Here is a 16110-nt window from a genome sequence, read left to right as displayed (position 1 = left end):
TCTGTTAATTGAAAAAAAAAAGAAGCCTAATTTTAAAAATATAGCTTAGCCACATCCAGTTTCATTTTTTTTCCATTTCATTCTCATTCAGCACTTTTTTATTAAAAATACCCCATGATATTTTTATACATTCAGTCCATAATGAAAGAAGGCCGACTAGCCCTTGCTGTCATGGGTCAGGATTTAGGGGTAGTCACTGAGACCCAGGTTCAAAGTCCCGGGACTCTTACAGTGTGACCTTGGGCACATCATTTTCTTTATCTAAAAATGAGGACAGCCATACTTCCACCATCCACCTCACAGGGTTATTGGGAGAAAAATACTTTGTAAAACTTAAAAATGCTGCAGAAATGGGGGCTGTTCCTGTTTACTTGTTAAGTTTATTATTTAAAAGACAGAAGCAAAAGCTCTCCAGCTGGAAGCATCCATAGATGAATTAGTGCAGCCTTCTGATTTTACAAAATGAGAAAACTGATATCTTGGGAGGGGAAAGGCACCTGCCCCAGGCCACACAAATGGTAATTAGATGGGCTTTGATTGGAAGCCAGGCCCTCCAATTCCAAATCCAGTGGGTTCCCCTGCCCCATTATGCCACATGGCTATCCTCTTCATTTTTTAATAGGGGGTCACGCCTTTGTCCTCGCTTTTCAGGACATAAAAGACCCAACTTGGTTGTAAGGGTAAGCACATAGCTTAGCTGCCTACATCTATATTTTCCTTCCAGAACTCCAGGCCAGCTGAGGATCAAATATTTTCTTGATCTCCTGTCCTTCCCTACTCACCAGTCCTCACCAAATCACCTCGAGCTACGTCCCACCCGAATCTCCTTTCCTCATCTGAGCTGCAGATGAGGCCTGGTATGAAAAGACTTGCTCAAGGTCACACAGCTTGCTGGGGATGGGGGGCAGAGCTGGGACTCTGACCTCAGCACTCCTGACCTAAGATCCTGTGTTCTTACATTAGAGCTGGGGTGGGGTCACCTGCACAGCATCGGTTGCACTGAACTCAGCTTTGGAATGGACAGTGGGAACTCACTAAAGCACTGTGTCTGAGCTTCCTGTAAACCTGGGCCTAGAAGACCAAGAACCACTTCCCAAATAAAAGCAATTAATCTGGAAACCCTAAGTTTAACCATTTGAGAAGCTGAACTCACTGCCCATCTCTGTGGTGACCCTCACCGTTCGACCTAATGGATTACTTTATTAATAATGCACTGTGCTTTAAAAGCAAAAAAAAAAAAATCTGACAATTCAATACTTCAGAAAGTCTCTTAAAAACCGTTGCTACAGCAAAGCCCGATTGATATTTTATTATCTCTCAGAAGTGAAACATGAAAGCCAAGCACCACTGTTAACTGCTTTGCTCTTTCATAGTCCCGAGTCCCTTGCACACCCACTCTGGAGCAAACTGGAGCACAAGCTTCTTCCAAGAGCCTGCTACTCAGTTTGGGGAGGTGGTAAGATTTTCAAGCTTTTGGGAGGGGAAGGAAATATGTGGCTTTAAACCACTTGTGTGCTACTCCACAGCTCTCCAAATTCCTTTGCATCAAAACAAAACAAAACAGATGATCTAGCATAATGAGGGAAGGGAGAGACCAAGAGTATCTATCACTGTTCTTCTCCCCTCAAGTCATCACTTGGAAAGATCTTGGAGGGCTGATCATATCCTCTTTCTCTTAACCCAGGAAGGCAAGAAGGACTTTGGAGCAGAGGCAGTGAGAAAGGAGGCAAGAGAGGCGCAGCCATGTCTCCAGTCCCAAAGGTCAGGAATAACCCCGTCTTTTATAACTAGGGTTGGAGCAGAGACCAATGATGCCAACAAAACCCACCTACCCAGTAAGGTAAATGTTAATGAGTCGCCGTTTGCTCTGTGTAGATAGGCTTTCCATCCACACAGATCATTGCAAACTCTTTAAGATTTGTTGTGATTTATGGATAAGAAGTGCGTCCCTTGGTGGCTGAGCTTCTTGGGAGAAGTATGGCCATTCTGAGCCAGGCTGGCCTGTCAAATATGGACAGTATGTAATGAAGCCTTTCCAGCTTGGCAGAATCTGCCAGAAGTTGTGGGACGATGACATCCGAGGAGTCATCATGGTGTGGCAGAAAGAATGCTGAAGTGAAGGTATCTAGGTGGTGTACTTGATAGAGCACTGGGCCTGGAGTTCAAATCCAGCCTCAGACACTTATTAGCTGTGTGACCTAGGGCAAGTCATTTCACCTCTGTTTGCCTCAATTTTCTCATCTATAAAATGTGGATAATAATAGCACCAACCTCTCAACATTGTTGTGAGGATTAAATGACATCATTGTCTATAGAGCATAATGTCTGGCACATAGTGCTATATAAATGTTAGCTGCTATTACTGCTGCTCCCACTACTACCACTACTACTACTACTACTACTACTACTACTACTACTACTACTACTACTACTACTACTACTACTACTACTGCTACTGCTACTACCACTACTGCAGTGGTATCAGAGAACTGGAAAATGACTGAGCATCTTATGGAATATGAATGTGACGGAATATTATTGTACTAGAAGAAATGATAAAAGGAAAGGATGGTTTCAGAGAAATCTGGGAAACCTTGTATGCACTGATGCAAGTGAAGAGAGCAGAACCAGGAGAGTGATTTATACGATACAACTTTGTAAAGATAAACAGATTTGAAAGACTTAGAAGAAACTCTGATCAATGTACTGTCTGACCACAAATTCCAAAGGACATATAATGAAATATGCTTCTCATATCCTGACAGAGAGTTGATAGATCAAAGATTTAAATTGAGACATGTTTTTTGGGAATGTAGCTAAATGCTGGAATTTGTTTTGCTTGACTATAAATAGTTATTATGAGAGTTTTTCTCTTTTTTTTTTTGAGTGGAAAGGAGTAGAAAAGAGAGAAGGTAGATTTGCTTTATATACAAAATAAATTTCATTTGTAAAAGAAAAAAAGAATGCTGAACTGGTGAGTCATGAGAATTGGGTTCAGATCCCATGTCTGTTACTAGCTGTGGGACACTGGGCAGGTCTCTTTACCTGGGAAGTGAGGGGGTTGGACCAAATGACCTTTATGCATGCTTCCAGTTCTAGAACGATGAGCAGTGACAAAGGCTTCAGGAACCTAGGATTACTGCACCACAATTCAGCAAGGGAAGAAGACTTTAAAAAGGGGAAGGTAGATTTTAAAAGGAAAAAATTTAAGAGATCTTTTTTTATTTATAAGAGATTATGTTAAAAAGAAAATAATCTGTTCTGTCTCAATAGACCCCTTCCTATGAAATAAAAAAAAGGGTGGCTAGTTTGGAACCCCGGGGTCCTTCATGTTCCCCATCAGGAATACGATCCTCAGAGGATTCCAATGGGACCATGAGGCTGATTTCTAAAGGCCTGCCATGATGAATGTGGTATAAACATGGTTGGAAATCCATACTGTGGTTGGGAGACCTGTTCACAGAACTTCATTTCCTTTGTGGCTGTGCTCCTGATTCTCCTAAACTTTACCACCACAACTCAGCTTCTTTCTCACCTTGGAATATCCCATTTTGACCCTTTTGCTCAGGGATGTTCTGGGGCCCTCCAATTGGGGATGAGTCAGGGCTTTATTCCTCCCTTGGCTGTGTTTCTGACTTTCTTGTACTTTGCCCCCGGGTCCCTGTGGAAGGATCTTTCTCCCCCTCCCCATTCAGCTCCCATCAATCTGTAAGCTTCCTAGGGGCAGGGAATGTCTTTTTTTTTCACTTTTCTTTGTATCCCCAGTCCTTAGCACAGTGCCTGTCCCATGATAAACGCTTAATAAAAGTTGATTGACTACTTGTTACTTGTCTACAACACTAGGGAGGCAATGGGGGGTGAGGGGATGAGATAGAACAATTGTTTTGGGGTCCTTCTCTGTAAGAAGAGAAGATGGGCAGAAGAGGAAGAACCTTGAATAACACTGGGAGATTCTTGATACTAGGCTTAACTCTAACATGCTCTGAACCACAAGAAAAAAAATAGTATGTGGGCCTTTGAGGGAACATAAGAGTTTGTGTTTCTCAGAAGGAGCTGCTGATGGGACCAATGATTCCTTCTATCCCCAAACCCAGATTTCAGCATTTGCTGCCCATACCCCTTAGGGGAGGGGAGGGATGGGATTGGAGAGACTCTAGGTCATGTAGACTTGAGCAAAACCAAGTTGCATTCTATAGCGTCTTCCTGCCAGGCTAGTCTTCTTTCTTACTTCATACAGGGGGCTCTTTGGTCAGCATCAGAGCCCTGGGCTCTGAACATTTCAAGAGCCCTTGAATTATGTGAAACACATCTTATCTGGTTATTTCACTGCTGCAGAAGTGAAGAGTCAGATTCTTCCACTTCTGGCACTTACCCCAGTTGCAGTTATAGAATTCTGGGTATTTAACTCTAGGGCTACCAGCCCTTTCATTCTCCCAACATCATAGTTTAGTGAAAAAGAGTGCTGCATTTGGAGCCAGAGGTCCTGGGTTCTTATTACCAACTCTTCTACTTACTACTACCTGTTTCACCTTGGACAAACCATTTAACTCAGCCTTGGTTTCCTCGCCTGTTCAATGAGAAGATTGGACACCTACGGTCCATCTTTCCTGCACCTTGGCAGCTGCCTCATCTCTCTCCTCTTTGCCACGAGGACAGGATGGCTGGCTGAAACCATCAGATTTAGTTGAATCTCTCTGCTGCTTAGACTTAGCATCAGACAGAATCCTACCAGCTCTTAAATATGAACTTGTAATTTCAGACAGTGGGATTAGTGAATGACACAAATTGTACAAAAGGTCTATTCTATAGACAAACCGAAATGTATTGATCTTTTCCTTCTATGAATTCTTTTACCTGCCCCATACATCTAGTGTCTTCTACACACACACACACACACACACACACACACACACACAACTTCTGTGGTTATCTCATGGCCAAGTCCCATCTTACAAGAAATATGGCAATCATTTTAAAATTGAGAAGTGATATGCAGTAGTGAATAGTGACCTGGGTTTCAGTCCTGCCTCTCTGAGGCATACTAGCTGTGTGACCTTGGGTGAGTCATTTACATTTTCCATGCTCTAGGCCAGAGGTGTCAAATTCCTGTAGCTCTTGGGCCATAAGCAGTACAGCCTAAACTAAATGAAAATATAATGGGGAATTTTTAAGCAAAATACATAAAAATACAATACACCATAAACAATGTTAATTCATGGTTGTCTAAGTCAATATGTGATCCAATATGGGAATTTGACATCATTGATCTAAACAACTCTCTAAGATTTTAATTTCTAGAGGTGTGGACATGCACTAGTTGGAGTAGTTTCTTACACCAATGCAATCAAGTGTTCAATTCTAGCTCTTAAATTGGATTGGGAGCATGCCATCAGGATACCATACAGAAATGAAGAGACAAGTCCCCGTTTTACTTCCAGACAGGAGAAAGCCTAGTTCCCAGTTCCATCTCTGCCTCACTACGTACCATGGGGCAAATCCCTTAAATTCCATGTTCACCCATTGTCACTACCCCCCACTTGCCTGGCAGAACACAAGTCTTGGGAGTGCCCAGGGGTACGGCTCAGGGTATGGTCCTTCATTGATGTTCAAGGTAGGAGAATATCCTTGAATTCATCCTTGCTGAATAAAACTTCTCTTGTGGTTATTATAAGCGTGGGTGTGAGTTTGGACAAGAAAGACAGGCCTCAAGCTCAGGGTGGGGGACAGCACAGTTTCTAGAAAGTCATAGGATTCATCAGCTTGATTGACCAAGAGAGGGCCAGGTGGCCTAAGAACCCAATGAACACCACGGATCCAGGACCTTACCTCAAGGTGAGAAGAAGCCTGTGCCTCTGTCAGGGGGAAGCCCACCTGGATACCCTGTAACCAGGTACAGTGGATAGAATTTTGGATGTGGAATATCTGAGTTTGCTGTCTCAGACATTTACTAGCTGTGTGACCCTGGACACTTAACTTCTGTCAGACTCAGTTTCCTCATCTGTAAAATGATATTAAAGGCATCACTGACGCTGATGATGTAGGTGTTCCAACAGAGAGGTATGCAGCTGTCCTGGGCCTGACTACTTTGGCCATGGTATTGGTTATGACTGAGATGTCTCAACCCTCCCAATTCATAGGATTTAGAGCTGGCAGGGATCTAAGAACTCACCTAGTCCAACATTGTATTTTATAGATGAGGAAACAGAGGCCTGAAAAGATCAAGAACCTGTCCAGGTCACACAAATAGTAAGTAACAGAACCTGCACCCAGGCCTTCGGACTTCACAATCAGTGCTCTTAATGGAAATCACCCTATCTTGCAACTGAGCCTACAAAGGCTGCCTCGCCGAGGAGTTCTCTTGTCTGCTAGCTGATGGAGAGGGGTAAGAAGAAGGGATCCTAGCCACAGACGGTAAGAGATGGGAATGGGGGGCTGGGGGTGGGGGCTCCCACTCAAGCAGTCACTTCTGTTGGCAGGTGTCCTGTCTCAGCTCCACTCCAAGGATTTCTTCATCAGTTTTTGTTAACTGGGAAAAGGCCTCTGGAGGAAACACCTTACTGGCTGTGTTGGCAAGGGTTGGATGTGGTCAGATCAGCACCCCTATGTTCCACTGCACCTGGCTTCCATGGGTACATGAGGGTCTTGCCTTCGAGTTCCAGCTTTGACTACTCATGACATTGCTGCCCCTGTTTTCTCCTCCCATAGATCTCTTGTTGTACCTTCGGTTCTCTCCCCCAAACACACACCTAGCCAGGGAGATGCTGGGATCCATGCCTCTGACAACTGCCTTCTTGTGCAGTCAGACACAAGCAATTTCTTTAACCAGTGGAGGGGGCCCTATGCAACACATCTCTAATAATTCTTCTGTTTCATTTTTGGCTCTGACCCGATGAGCTTCAACTCTGTTGAATAAACCCAGCCATCTCTTTGCTCCAAAGTCCACCAACCCTCTGTATGATTCCCATCTGATCAAGGTCTGGGGAGGGGGGGATTTCCAGGAGAGTCCAACCAGTCAGGCCCCTCTTGGGGACCACAGAAATTATTATATGCCATTACAAAGCTCCCAGTCTTAACTTCACTTACCCTTCCAAGAGAGCCCAGAGAAATAGACAGCAAAGCCCAAGAACAAATACCCAAGGAGTCCAATAATCAGAGACTGCAGAATGGAGCATGGGGGGGGGGGGGGGCGCGGGGAGGCGGGAATCCACCTCCTAGACCTTTCCAGGGGCAATGGAGCAGTTTTCTTACTTATTTGCTGGGTTTGGAAAGCTTTCATCCCAGCTCTGTGCTGGGATTGCATTCTGTGCCTTTACATGCCTGCTGCTGCTAAAGTTCAGAGGTGAGTCTGGGAGCAGTCTTGGACCAGTCCCTCGACACCTCGGGGCTGCTTCTCCACACCGTGCACTTTTCGAACGACCCTCCTTCTTCCTTCCCCCCAGAGCTCTGGGATGCTGACAATTTGCTCCCACTGCTTAGGGAGAAGATTAGGTTAAGGCTGCCGGCTTTATGGCTGTGGTGGGCAGGGAAGCCGCAAAGACAAAATACAGAATAGGAAAAATGATCACGGCAATCGGGCAGCGAAGGGGGCCCTTAGTGCCTGCCCTTTGACTCCAAAAGAGGAATGCACACTCACTCCACATGCACACACACACACCCCACACCGCACCACACCACACCCTCCCGCCCACCCTAACTATATAAAGAAGCCCTCGAAAGCCCGGACCAATATGAGTCACTGGGCTCTCAGCCTGGATGATTCAAACGGGCAGAAATGGTTCCTACTGTACATCCTTCAACAAACAGAGCGTGGAGTGACGCCTTCTGGGCTAGATTACTTTTCATTAAGGCCAGGGAGAAGGGCGAACACGGCGGGTCGGCCCTTGGCACTGAGGCACACTCGCGTGCCTGCTGGCCCCTGTCCGGTCATGCCAGGAGAGCTGCCATGCAGAGGCAGGGACAGTGCCGGGATGGGATGGGGAGGCATGAGAAGAAGGAGCCCAGTAGGGTAGGGTGGCCTCTTCAGCCTACCTACCGTCCTCCTTGTCCAACACCATCATCTCCGGCAGCACGAAGTGTCCGAGCGCAGGCGTTGCGTCTCCAGCCGCTGCAGCCTCCGCTCCGGGGACGAGAGGTCTCGGCTCTAGGAACCGAGATGAGCTAGAGCACAGCGGACAGCCCTTTGGCAGCCAGTGAGCTCTAATTACCCGGTTGTCCAGCTCTTAACCTAGATTGCACTCAGCTAGAATTACATTCAGAAGTGAAGCACTTTGCAGATACAAAAGCAGTCTCACCTACTTTTTTGTGCCTCAGAATTGCAAGAGACTAGGGGCTGCAATTTAGAGAGGGAGAGGAGAGAGTAGGAGGGAAGAGAGGCTCAGAGTTTTTCTTTGATTCTCACCTTCTAAATGGCTCAATTTGCCCAGTATAATCTGTCTTAATGTAACTGCATTTGATAGCTCATAACCCTGGCTCTCGCAACTACACAGCTCTGTCTTATAAAGTGCTTTCCCCTTAGATTTAATCTGAATCTAAATCTAAAATTATATTCAAAGAGATGGGAGGGGAAATATCGGAGGCTGGCTACCGCTGCCTTTCTCTCTCAATTTATGAGGTCTGCACTCTTGCTACTGAATAAATGCGCACATTTCCCAGAGACAGCCCCCCTCCTCCCACACTACCCCCCCTCCCCAAGAGTTTAATGGGGAGTGGAAGGCTGCCTGGTTCTCCAGCACCACCTACAGGTCTCTCTCTCTCTCTCTCTCTCTCTCTCTCTCTCTCTCTCTCTCTCTCTCTCTCTCTCTCTCTCTCTCTCTCTCTCTCTCCCTTTCTCGCTCTCTCTCTCCCTCTCTCTCTTTCTCGCTCTCTCTCCCTCTCTCTCTGTCTCTCTCTTCCTCTCTCTCCATCTCTCTTTCCATCTCTCTCTCTCTTTCTCTCTCTCTCTGTCTCTGTCTCTCCCCCCCCCCTCTCCCTCTCTCTGTCTCTTTTCCTCTCTCTCCATCTCTCTCTCTGTCTCTCTCTCTCCCTCCCTCTCTCTCTGTCTCCCCATCACTTTTGGCAGATGTTTCAGGACCAGAGGTGCACTGTAACCCTCAGCTATATAAGAGAGGCACATAGCCTCCAGCCCCTTTCCTGTCCCACTCCACTCCAGGGCTGCATGTTTATCATCATAAAGTCACCTTTTCTTCCAGCCTCAAGAGTTCATTCCCTCTCTAGTCAAACAGCAACTCTCCAACCCTAATGGAATGTGCAACTCACATTTCATAGGGGGAGGGGATTCCACCTAGAGAGGGGAATGATTTGGTCAAGGTCACAAAATCAGGTTGTATGAACTAAGATTCAAACTTAGGTCTCACAGCTTCTGGGCCAGGCCTCTTTCTAACACACATTATGCCAAGTTTTGGTATTTGGTGTCTGACTTAATCTCTGAAAGTAGGAATTAGTGATTGGGGCAGTGCATGTACCACCTTTCCCTTTTCTCTGCTCCCCATCTCTAAAACTGAAAGAATAGTGGAATAACCCAGGTCTTTGAAGGTCACCTTTCTGACAACAGGTCCAAGTCCTCCTAGTCTATACTATGGTTCTAGAACTTGGTCTAGAGTCTTATTCTGACTTCCCAAGTGGTTTCTTGGGCCATGCAAGTTCGGCATAAGGTTTAAGTCTACTCTACCTTCTTACATTTGGGGAAAACACCACTCTACCCCCATCGTCTGCCCCCAAATTGGGTTCAAACCAGCTCTGAATGACAGATTAGACCCACAGCAGACCCAAGCATACTGCAAGTACTCTGGCATTTTTTTTTTTTTTGGTAATGCATATTGACAGAGAGATGGATATTGAAAATTTCTGAAGAAACAGGTTGTCTTAATGAGTGGAAAGACCCCAGGTATAGGAATAAGGAAACCTTGAATACTGCAATTTGTCTGCAAAACAAGGATAATATCTATCCTGATTTCACCATAAGGTTGTCGTGAGATTCATATAATTTATCACATATAGTATATGAAACACTTTGTAAACCACAAAATACCATTCAAGTGATGAAATGATTTTTAGCAACAAAGGAAAACTAGAGCTGTAGATCTTCATTGAATAATATGGTTAACAAAGTACTTTTCCTCATGATAAACCTATGATGCAGGAAATGCAATGATTATTATCATCAATATGACAGAAAAGGAAGCTGAGGCTCTGTGAGGGGAATGTCTTGCCCAGGGTCACATAACTAGTGTTGATGCCAGCATTTGAACTCATATATTCTTACTCTAGGATCAGTAGCCTTTTCACTAGACCATGCTGTACCCCACCCCATGCCACATCTGCCTTCATTTCAGGGGCTCTGCCCTCTTTGGTCCAAGCAAGGAGGTGAGACTTTTGAAAACAAAAGGAAGTTCAGGCAATTCCTCTCTACAACCTGCTTTTAATTAGCTTCCTTATCCACAGCTCTGATGCTTTCCCACTTCCCCTACGTTTTGAATGCTTAATCCAAAGAGTCCTTGGATATATCTGAAGCTAAGTAGCTCATTTGGCACAGAATAGCTTTCAGCAAGGACTCTTTCCCTTTCCTTGGTGACAGTTTGAAGAGATGAGCAATGTGCCTGATGTACCCAAAGATAGAGAGCTGCCCTCAAAAGGTATTTAATTCTCACCCATTAAAGGGACTCCCAAGCCACAAATTAAGAAAACTTTCCATCCACTACTTATATGCCTCCCCAAACAAACAAAAATCATGGCATGGCAATAACCCAGAGCCTGGAATTTCATATTCAAGTATATCCTTTCAAAAAATATTCAGCATTGAACCCCCTCCCCCCCAATCCCAAAGCACATTCCTGACATATCAACAATCATCCATGATTTCCAAGGCCAGAGTTTTTGGTCCTCTGAGTGACCAATCTTGAGTGGAGTGTTATTTCTTTCAGATATTCAGCCTAAAGTTTCACATCCCAACCTTCAGACATTCACTCAAAGCTATCATTCCAGTACCATCGTTTTCCTTGTCCACATTATTTGAAGAAGAAATTTCCCTCCTATCATGGAATTAGGCTAGGATTTTTTGTTTTCTAGTTTCTTTGTTTTGCTTGTTTTCTTTTATTTCATACCTTTCCACATATGCTCAACACCCTAAGAAGTTCATTTTCAACATCATATTCCTCCTTAATCTCCAAGATACCTAATTAGTAGTCAAAGAGCTAGAATTCCAATAATTAATCCATGAGAGCTGGACAAAATATCTAAACACTACCAGGGCAGGAGTTGTGTGAACTGAAATCCCACTTGCTGGGATTTGGGGAAAGGAGGGGAAGAGAGGACTGGCAGCAGTGCCCATCCCAGCCCATCCCCTGGGGCTGCAGGACAGAGGGACTAAAGTTGGATTGTCAATCTCCTTCATTGAGAAGGTCTACCCTGGGGGGACAGACACAACCAGATGCCGTAGAAAGAACAATGAATTTGCTATTGTTAAGACCCAGGTTAAAATCTTGATTCTTGGTAAAATCCCTTAGTCCCCTGAGCCTCAGTTTCCTCCTTTGTAAGATGACAGGGTTAAGCTAGATAAGCTCTCAGGTCCTAGAAAGACTTGTGACTGAGAACAAAAGCTCCCATTCTTGCTTCCCCAAATTCGTGTATCTGTGGATGCTTTGGTGTTGCTGATCTGGAATCATGTTTCAGATATCATATCGGGTTCCACTAGAGGGAGGACCCTTGGGTGTCCCCCAAGATACACAAAATGAGCCTGCATTGCTGATATAGTCCAATGTGATTTCACAACATACAAGTCACATCACGTATCCTGCAGACTTCTTGGATGGCTCTCTGCAGCCTACCATGCAGTGGCCTCAACAGTCTCAGAATCCCTATTAAGGCAGAAAAATTATATCACATTGGGTCAGGAAAGGCAGTTTTTTCCTGAAGTGTCCACTCCAACAATAATGACCTAGCACTCACAGGTAGCCAAATGTTTAAATTGCTGTCCAGAGGGGCCTGTGCCTTATAGGAGAACTGACTTGTGGATCTAGTACTGAAAAGAGAAGCTACACCAACAGAAAACTGCCCCATGTCTGGTGGTAGCAGTAGGAAGCAGATGAACTAGTCTCTAGGGCCTGAGGAAGGCAAGAAAGAGGTTAGGACAGGTGGTAAGGTTTAGGTTTAGGTGGTAAGCTCCCTGTCAATGGAGGTGTTCAAGCCTATGTTCAATGAATATTGTCAGAGATGCTGTGAGACAGACTTCTGTACTGAGGCAGAGGCTAGAGTAGAGTACTTCAGATGCCAGGATTATATGACTCAGGAACAAATAGACAGTATGGTACAGTGGAAAGGACATAGGAAATACAATCAGCGTTAGTTGAAAGTCTTGCTGCCTTGTGACCTTGGGAAAGTCACTTTTCTCTGGGCCTGTTTCTTTGAATACTCCTTTCTGTTCTAACATTAGGATCCTATGATCTGGCACCAAATGTTGTCATGGAAATTAATATGGCCTGAAGCCAGCACCTCTGAGCTGTCCTCACATCTCACCCCGTAAGTCTGGGAGCATCGGACTTAGCCTAAATAACTCTAGGAGCTCATAGTCAATATGGCTAAGAGTTCCACAGGGAGCACTCAGAGCCTGAGGCCTCTCATGGGCCTGGAGAATGCCTTTTCTCAAATCTCACATCCCACTATAGACTGGGGTAAAGTCACTGAGGGCTTCAGCTGCCTCCCCCTAGAACAAGGCAAATACGTAGGTGCTACGTGTGCACACACATACACACACAAGCATTTTGCCCCATAAACATAAAAACTAAGAAATTCTCATGCTGCAAACTGAGTTTTGGGAAATTTACGTAGATTGGGATTTTTAAAACTAGCTTAGAGTGAAAGCACATAGATACAGAATGTTCCCAGATTTTCTGAGCCTTGTGTGGAAAGTAGACTAGAACAAGAAGACCGATGTTCTGCTGGCAGCCCCAGCTGCCTTTGAGGGCAAAAGAGAACACAGCCCTAAGGAATCATCCCCAGCTCCTCTTCCTTTCAAGCAACTGGCATTTAGGTGGCATTGGAGACTGAGAAAGGTAGGTGTGTGTGTGTGTGTGTGTGTGTGTGTGTGTGTGTGTGTGTAACCAGTCCTCTTTCCATCACACCACTTGCAAGACCTGGTGTTTAATGACCACATCTGTAATACTGAGAGAACCAATAAGTCAGTCCTCCCCTAGCTAGCCTGTTTCCCTCCCATTGCTGACCTGCACCTACTCTTGTAGCTACAGGTCAGTAGACCTGAATAGGAACAAAGAATTTAACAGTCCTTAATTTTTGAACTACCTAACTGTGCCTGCCTGCATCCCTACTAATCAGAAGTAAGAAAGACAGCACATCATCCGGCTTATAACCCATTAAGAAGTCCTATGCTTGGTAGGTCCAGCAGGGCACAGTCAGGGGGCAATATCCTAAAGGCACAATGCTCTGCAATCTTTCCAGGCAAGTACCAGCAGCGCTGACTGGGGTTCAAATGACTATCTTCCAACTGAACTATCGACTTCCTCCCTCTCTAAGCAGTCATGAATATTCCCCATCGCCCCTCCCTCCCCCTGGAACATTTTATAGCTCTGGCCACCCAAAAGTACTACTCGGGGATGCTCTAGGATCCCCTGGGATGGAGAGTAGTAAAAAGGCAAAAGCCTTCTGTTTCTGGGTCCAGTGATCTGCCCACTTTCACCGAATTCTTGGCCGATGTATCACCGACCTGAATCCCTCTATGAGACTAGCAGTCCCAGGACAATAATAGGAAGCTTAGCCCAGCTGGGGAGAGTTAGGCGGAAATTTGCGTACTTTTCTTCTGAAGTTCACCAGCAAAAGCTGGAGTGCCTAGTATAGCTCCTCGGACCCTAGACTCTCCTTATTCAAAGCTGGAGTGCCTAGTATAGCTCCTCGGACCCTAGACTCTCCTTATTCTGGGAGGGAAGGCATCTGCAGGGATAGAAGAGGGAAGTATCCACCCGTGTTAAGAGCTCTAGCCAAGGGAAGTCTGGGAAAACAAAGGCAATTTAATGGGCTGGAGGATGAGGAAGCGAGAACCTCACTGCACCACTGTGGGTCAGGGACAAGAATACAGTCTGAGGATTTCTCTCTCCCTCATCTCGGAGCTCCCTCTCATCCTGTCTCTTAAAAAGGATCTCGATGCCCAAAGGACCCTTTAGAAGGTGTTACCTGGAGCTCTGAGCTCCGTGTCTACCTACGGTGGGAAGGTCACTTGAAGGCCTTATTTTGGGGAATGGAAATGGAGAGGCAGAGTGAGAGAGACGGGAGAGGAGCTTCCTGGGACTGCCTAAGCTGTTGGAAGGTGGGGGGGAGGGCAGAGGGAGAAGTGGGAAAAGGGAGTCTCCCCCTAGCCCTGTAACTCCCTCAGCAGCAGGACAGGTCTCTAAAGGGGAGGCCATGGGGCTCTCTCCTGGACAGATCCTGGTGACAGGTCCTAGTCCGCCCTGGATCACTGCTGTGACCCTCCCCTCCCCCACTGGCTTCCTCAAAAGGGATCTCTGGACCAGGAGTACTCGAATCAGGAGCAGGGGTGTTGGGGTCAACTCTGGCCTCCCCCCGCCTTTAAAAAGTAAATCTCCGCCCCCCGCCTTTGTCGGTTTGGGCAAAGCGATCGCGGGCGGGATCCCAGGGGAGAAGCCAGCGTGTCCCGCCCCGCCGCACACCACACCTCCCCTTCCTTCCCCTCCCCCTCAAGCCCCAGAACACAGTTGGGGGGGCTCCATAAAGTCTGGCCTGTCCACCACGGCGGGTCCGGGCTAAGCGCGGTGCGGGCGGCCGGCCCCGGCGTTCACGCGTACTGCGCCCCCCCTCCCAGCCCCCCATCCCGGCCCCGTTCAAGCCACCACAAATCCACTTTCTGCCTCCCGGGGCTGCCGGGCACGGAGTTGGAAGGTGGCGCGCGCAGCCTGCCCCCCTCCCCCTCTCCGGGCCCGGGCCCCCTCCTCCTCCCAGGCCCGGGGCGCACGGAGCGGGCGCCGAGCGGGGGCACCTACCGTCCTCCTTATCCAGCACCATTGTCCTGGCCGCCGCGGCTCTTCCTCCACCCGCGGCAGCTGCGGCTGTCCGCCCGGGGGAGCGTGAGCAAGACGCCGCCGCTGCCCGGCAGCTCGGACGCCCCAGAGGGGACCGGGACTGGGGCACGGGGCTGGGGAGACGGCGGCCCTCTCCGAGCGCGCCCTCTGCCCGGCCCGGGCTGCTTCTCCCGCTCTGGATCCTGGCCCCTGCCTCGGCTCGGGCTCGAGCTCGGGCTCCGGCTCCGGCTCCCCAGCCCGGGCCCCTGCTGTGCAGCGAGAGGCGGGCGCGCAGGGGGGAAGATTAATAATGAATTTGTGAAAGGGAAGCCTGGCGAGAGAGCTGGGCGGGCCGTGTGCCAGGGAGCCGGGGAGCCGGGCAGGGAGCAGAAGAGAGCGCGAGCCTGCCCGGAGCCCAGAGCCCGGAGCCCGGAGCCCGGAGCCCGGAGCCCGGAGCCCGGAGCCCGGCTCGCTCCGGGGCAGGAGCAGCTGCTCGGCGGCGGGCAGGCCGGCAGGCAGGCGGGCGAAGCTGCAGCCAGGGACAGCGAGGGAGCGAGGAGGAGCCGGAGCCGCCGCCGCCGCCGCCGCCGCCGCCGCCCGCTCGCAATTTATGTGCTTCTGCCCTCTCCAGCTGCTGAATAAACGCCCGCATTTCCCAGGGACCCTCAGATTCCCCTGTTAATTAAATCAATTCATTATGCTCAGATCTGATTAGCGGCCCTTCCCCCCCCCTTTGAATCAATTATTCAATACACAAACATAATTGCCTGTGCCAGAGGTGCCTAAGTATTAGCTTATTTAACTCCAAGGACACTAATTACCCCTAGGGCAAGGGAACTTTTCTCATTAATTCTGACAAAACACAAAAGCGGAGCCCGAGTGTGCGTGTCTCTGTCTGTGTGTGTGTGTGTGTGTGTGTGTGTATGTGTGTGTGTGCGTGCGTCTGAGAGAGAGAGAGAGAGAGAGAGAGAGAGAGAGAGAGAGAGAGAGAGAGAGAGAGAGAGAGTATGTGTGTGTGTGTGTGTGTGTTCGTGCGCGCAGAGCCGCAGAAAAGCGCCTGACACACACACGTGCTTCTGAGAAAATAAGC

The 16110-nt window shown here is 47.6% G+C and overlaps 1 protein-coding gene and 1 long non-coding RNA gene across 5 annotated transcripts in view; one reads left to right on the top strand and one right to left on the bottom strand.

Moving 5' to 3' along the window:
• The window catches only part of LMO1 (LIM domain only 1), a 67527-nt gene extending 51962 nt beyond the window's left edge, over nt 1–15565 (bottom strand). The window contains exon 1 of one of the 4 annotated variants that reach the window (XM_072619522.1): nt 15003–15565. In XM_072619522.1, coding sequence (XP_072475623.1) covers nt 15003–15024 — 22 coding nt within the window. In that variant the 5' untranslated portion in view covers nt 15025–15565. Of the gene's footprint in view, nt 1–8032; nt 8604–15002 lie in introns of those variants that run through there. The other 3 variants (XM_072619520.1, XM_072619521.1, XM_072619519.1) reach the window with 3 other exon arrangements.
• Nucleotides 1504–6937, top strand: LOC140510713 (uncharacterized). The gene is made up of 3 exons (XR_011969350.1): nt 1504–1840; nt 6194–6382; nt 6477–6937. It is a non-coding gene; the product is annotated as an uncharacterized lncRNA (long non-coding RNA).
• Nucleotides 15566–16110: the final 545 nt, after the last annotated feature.

The sequence above is a fragment of the Notamacropus eugenii genome, chromosome 6, assembly GCF_028372415.1.
Source record: "Notamacropus eugenii isolate mMacEug1 chromosome 6, mMacEug1.pri_v2, whole genome shotgun sequence".
NCBI classification, from domain to species: Eukaryota; Metazoa; Chordata; class Mammalia; order Diprotodontia; family Macropodidae; genus Notamacropus; species Notamacropus eugenii.
The sequence above is the reverse complement of the archived record's forward strand: the minus strand, read 5'-3'. Positions and strand labels throughout refer to the sequence as shown.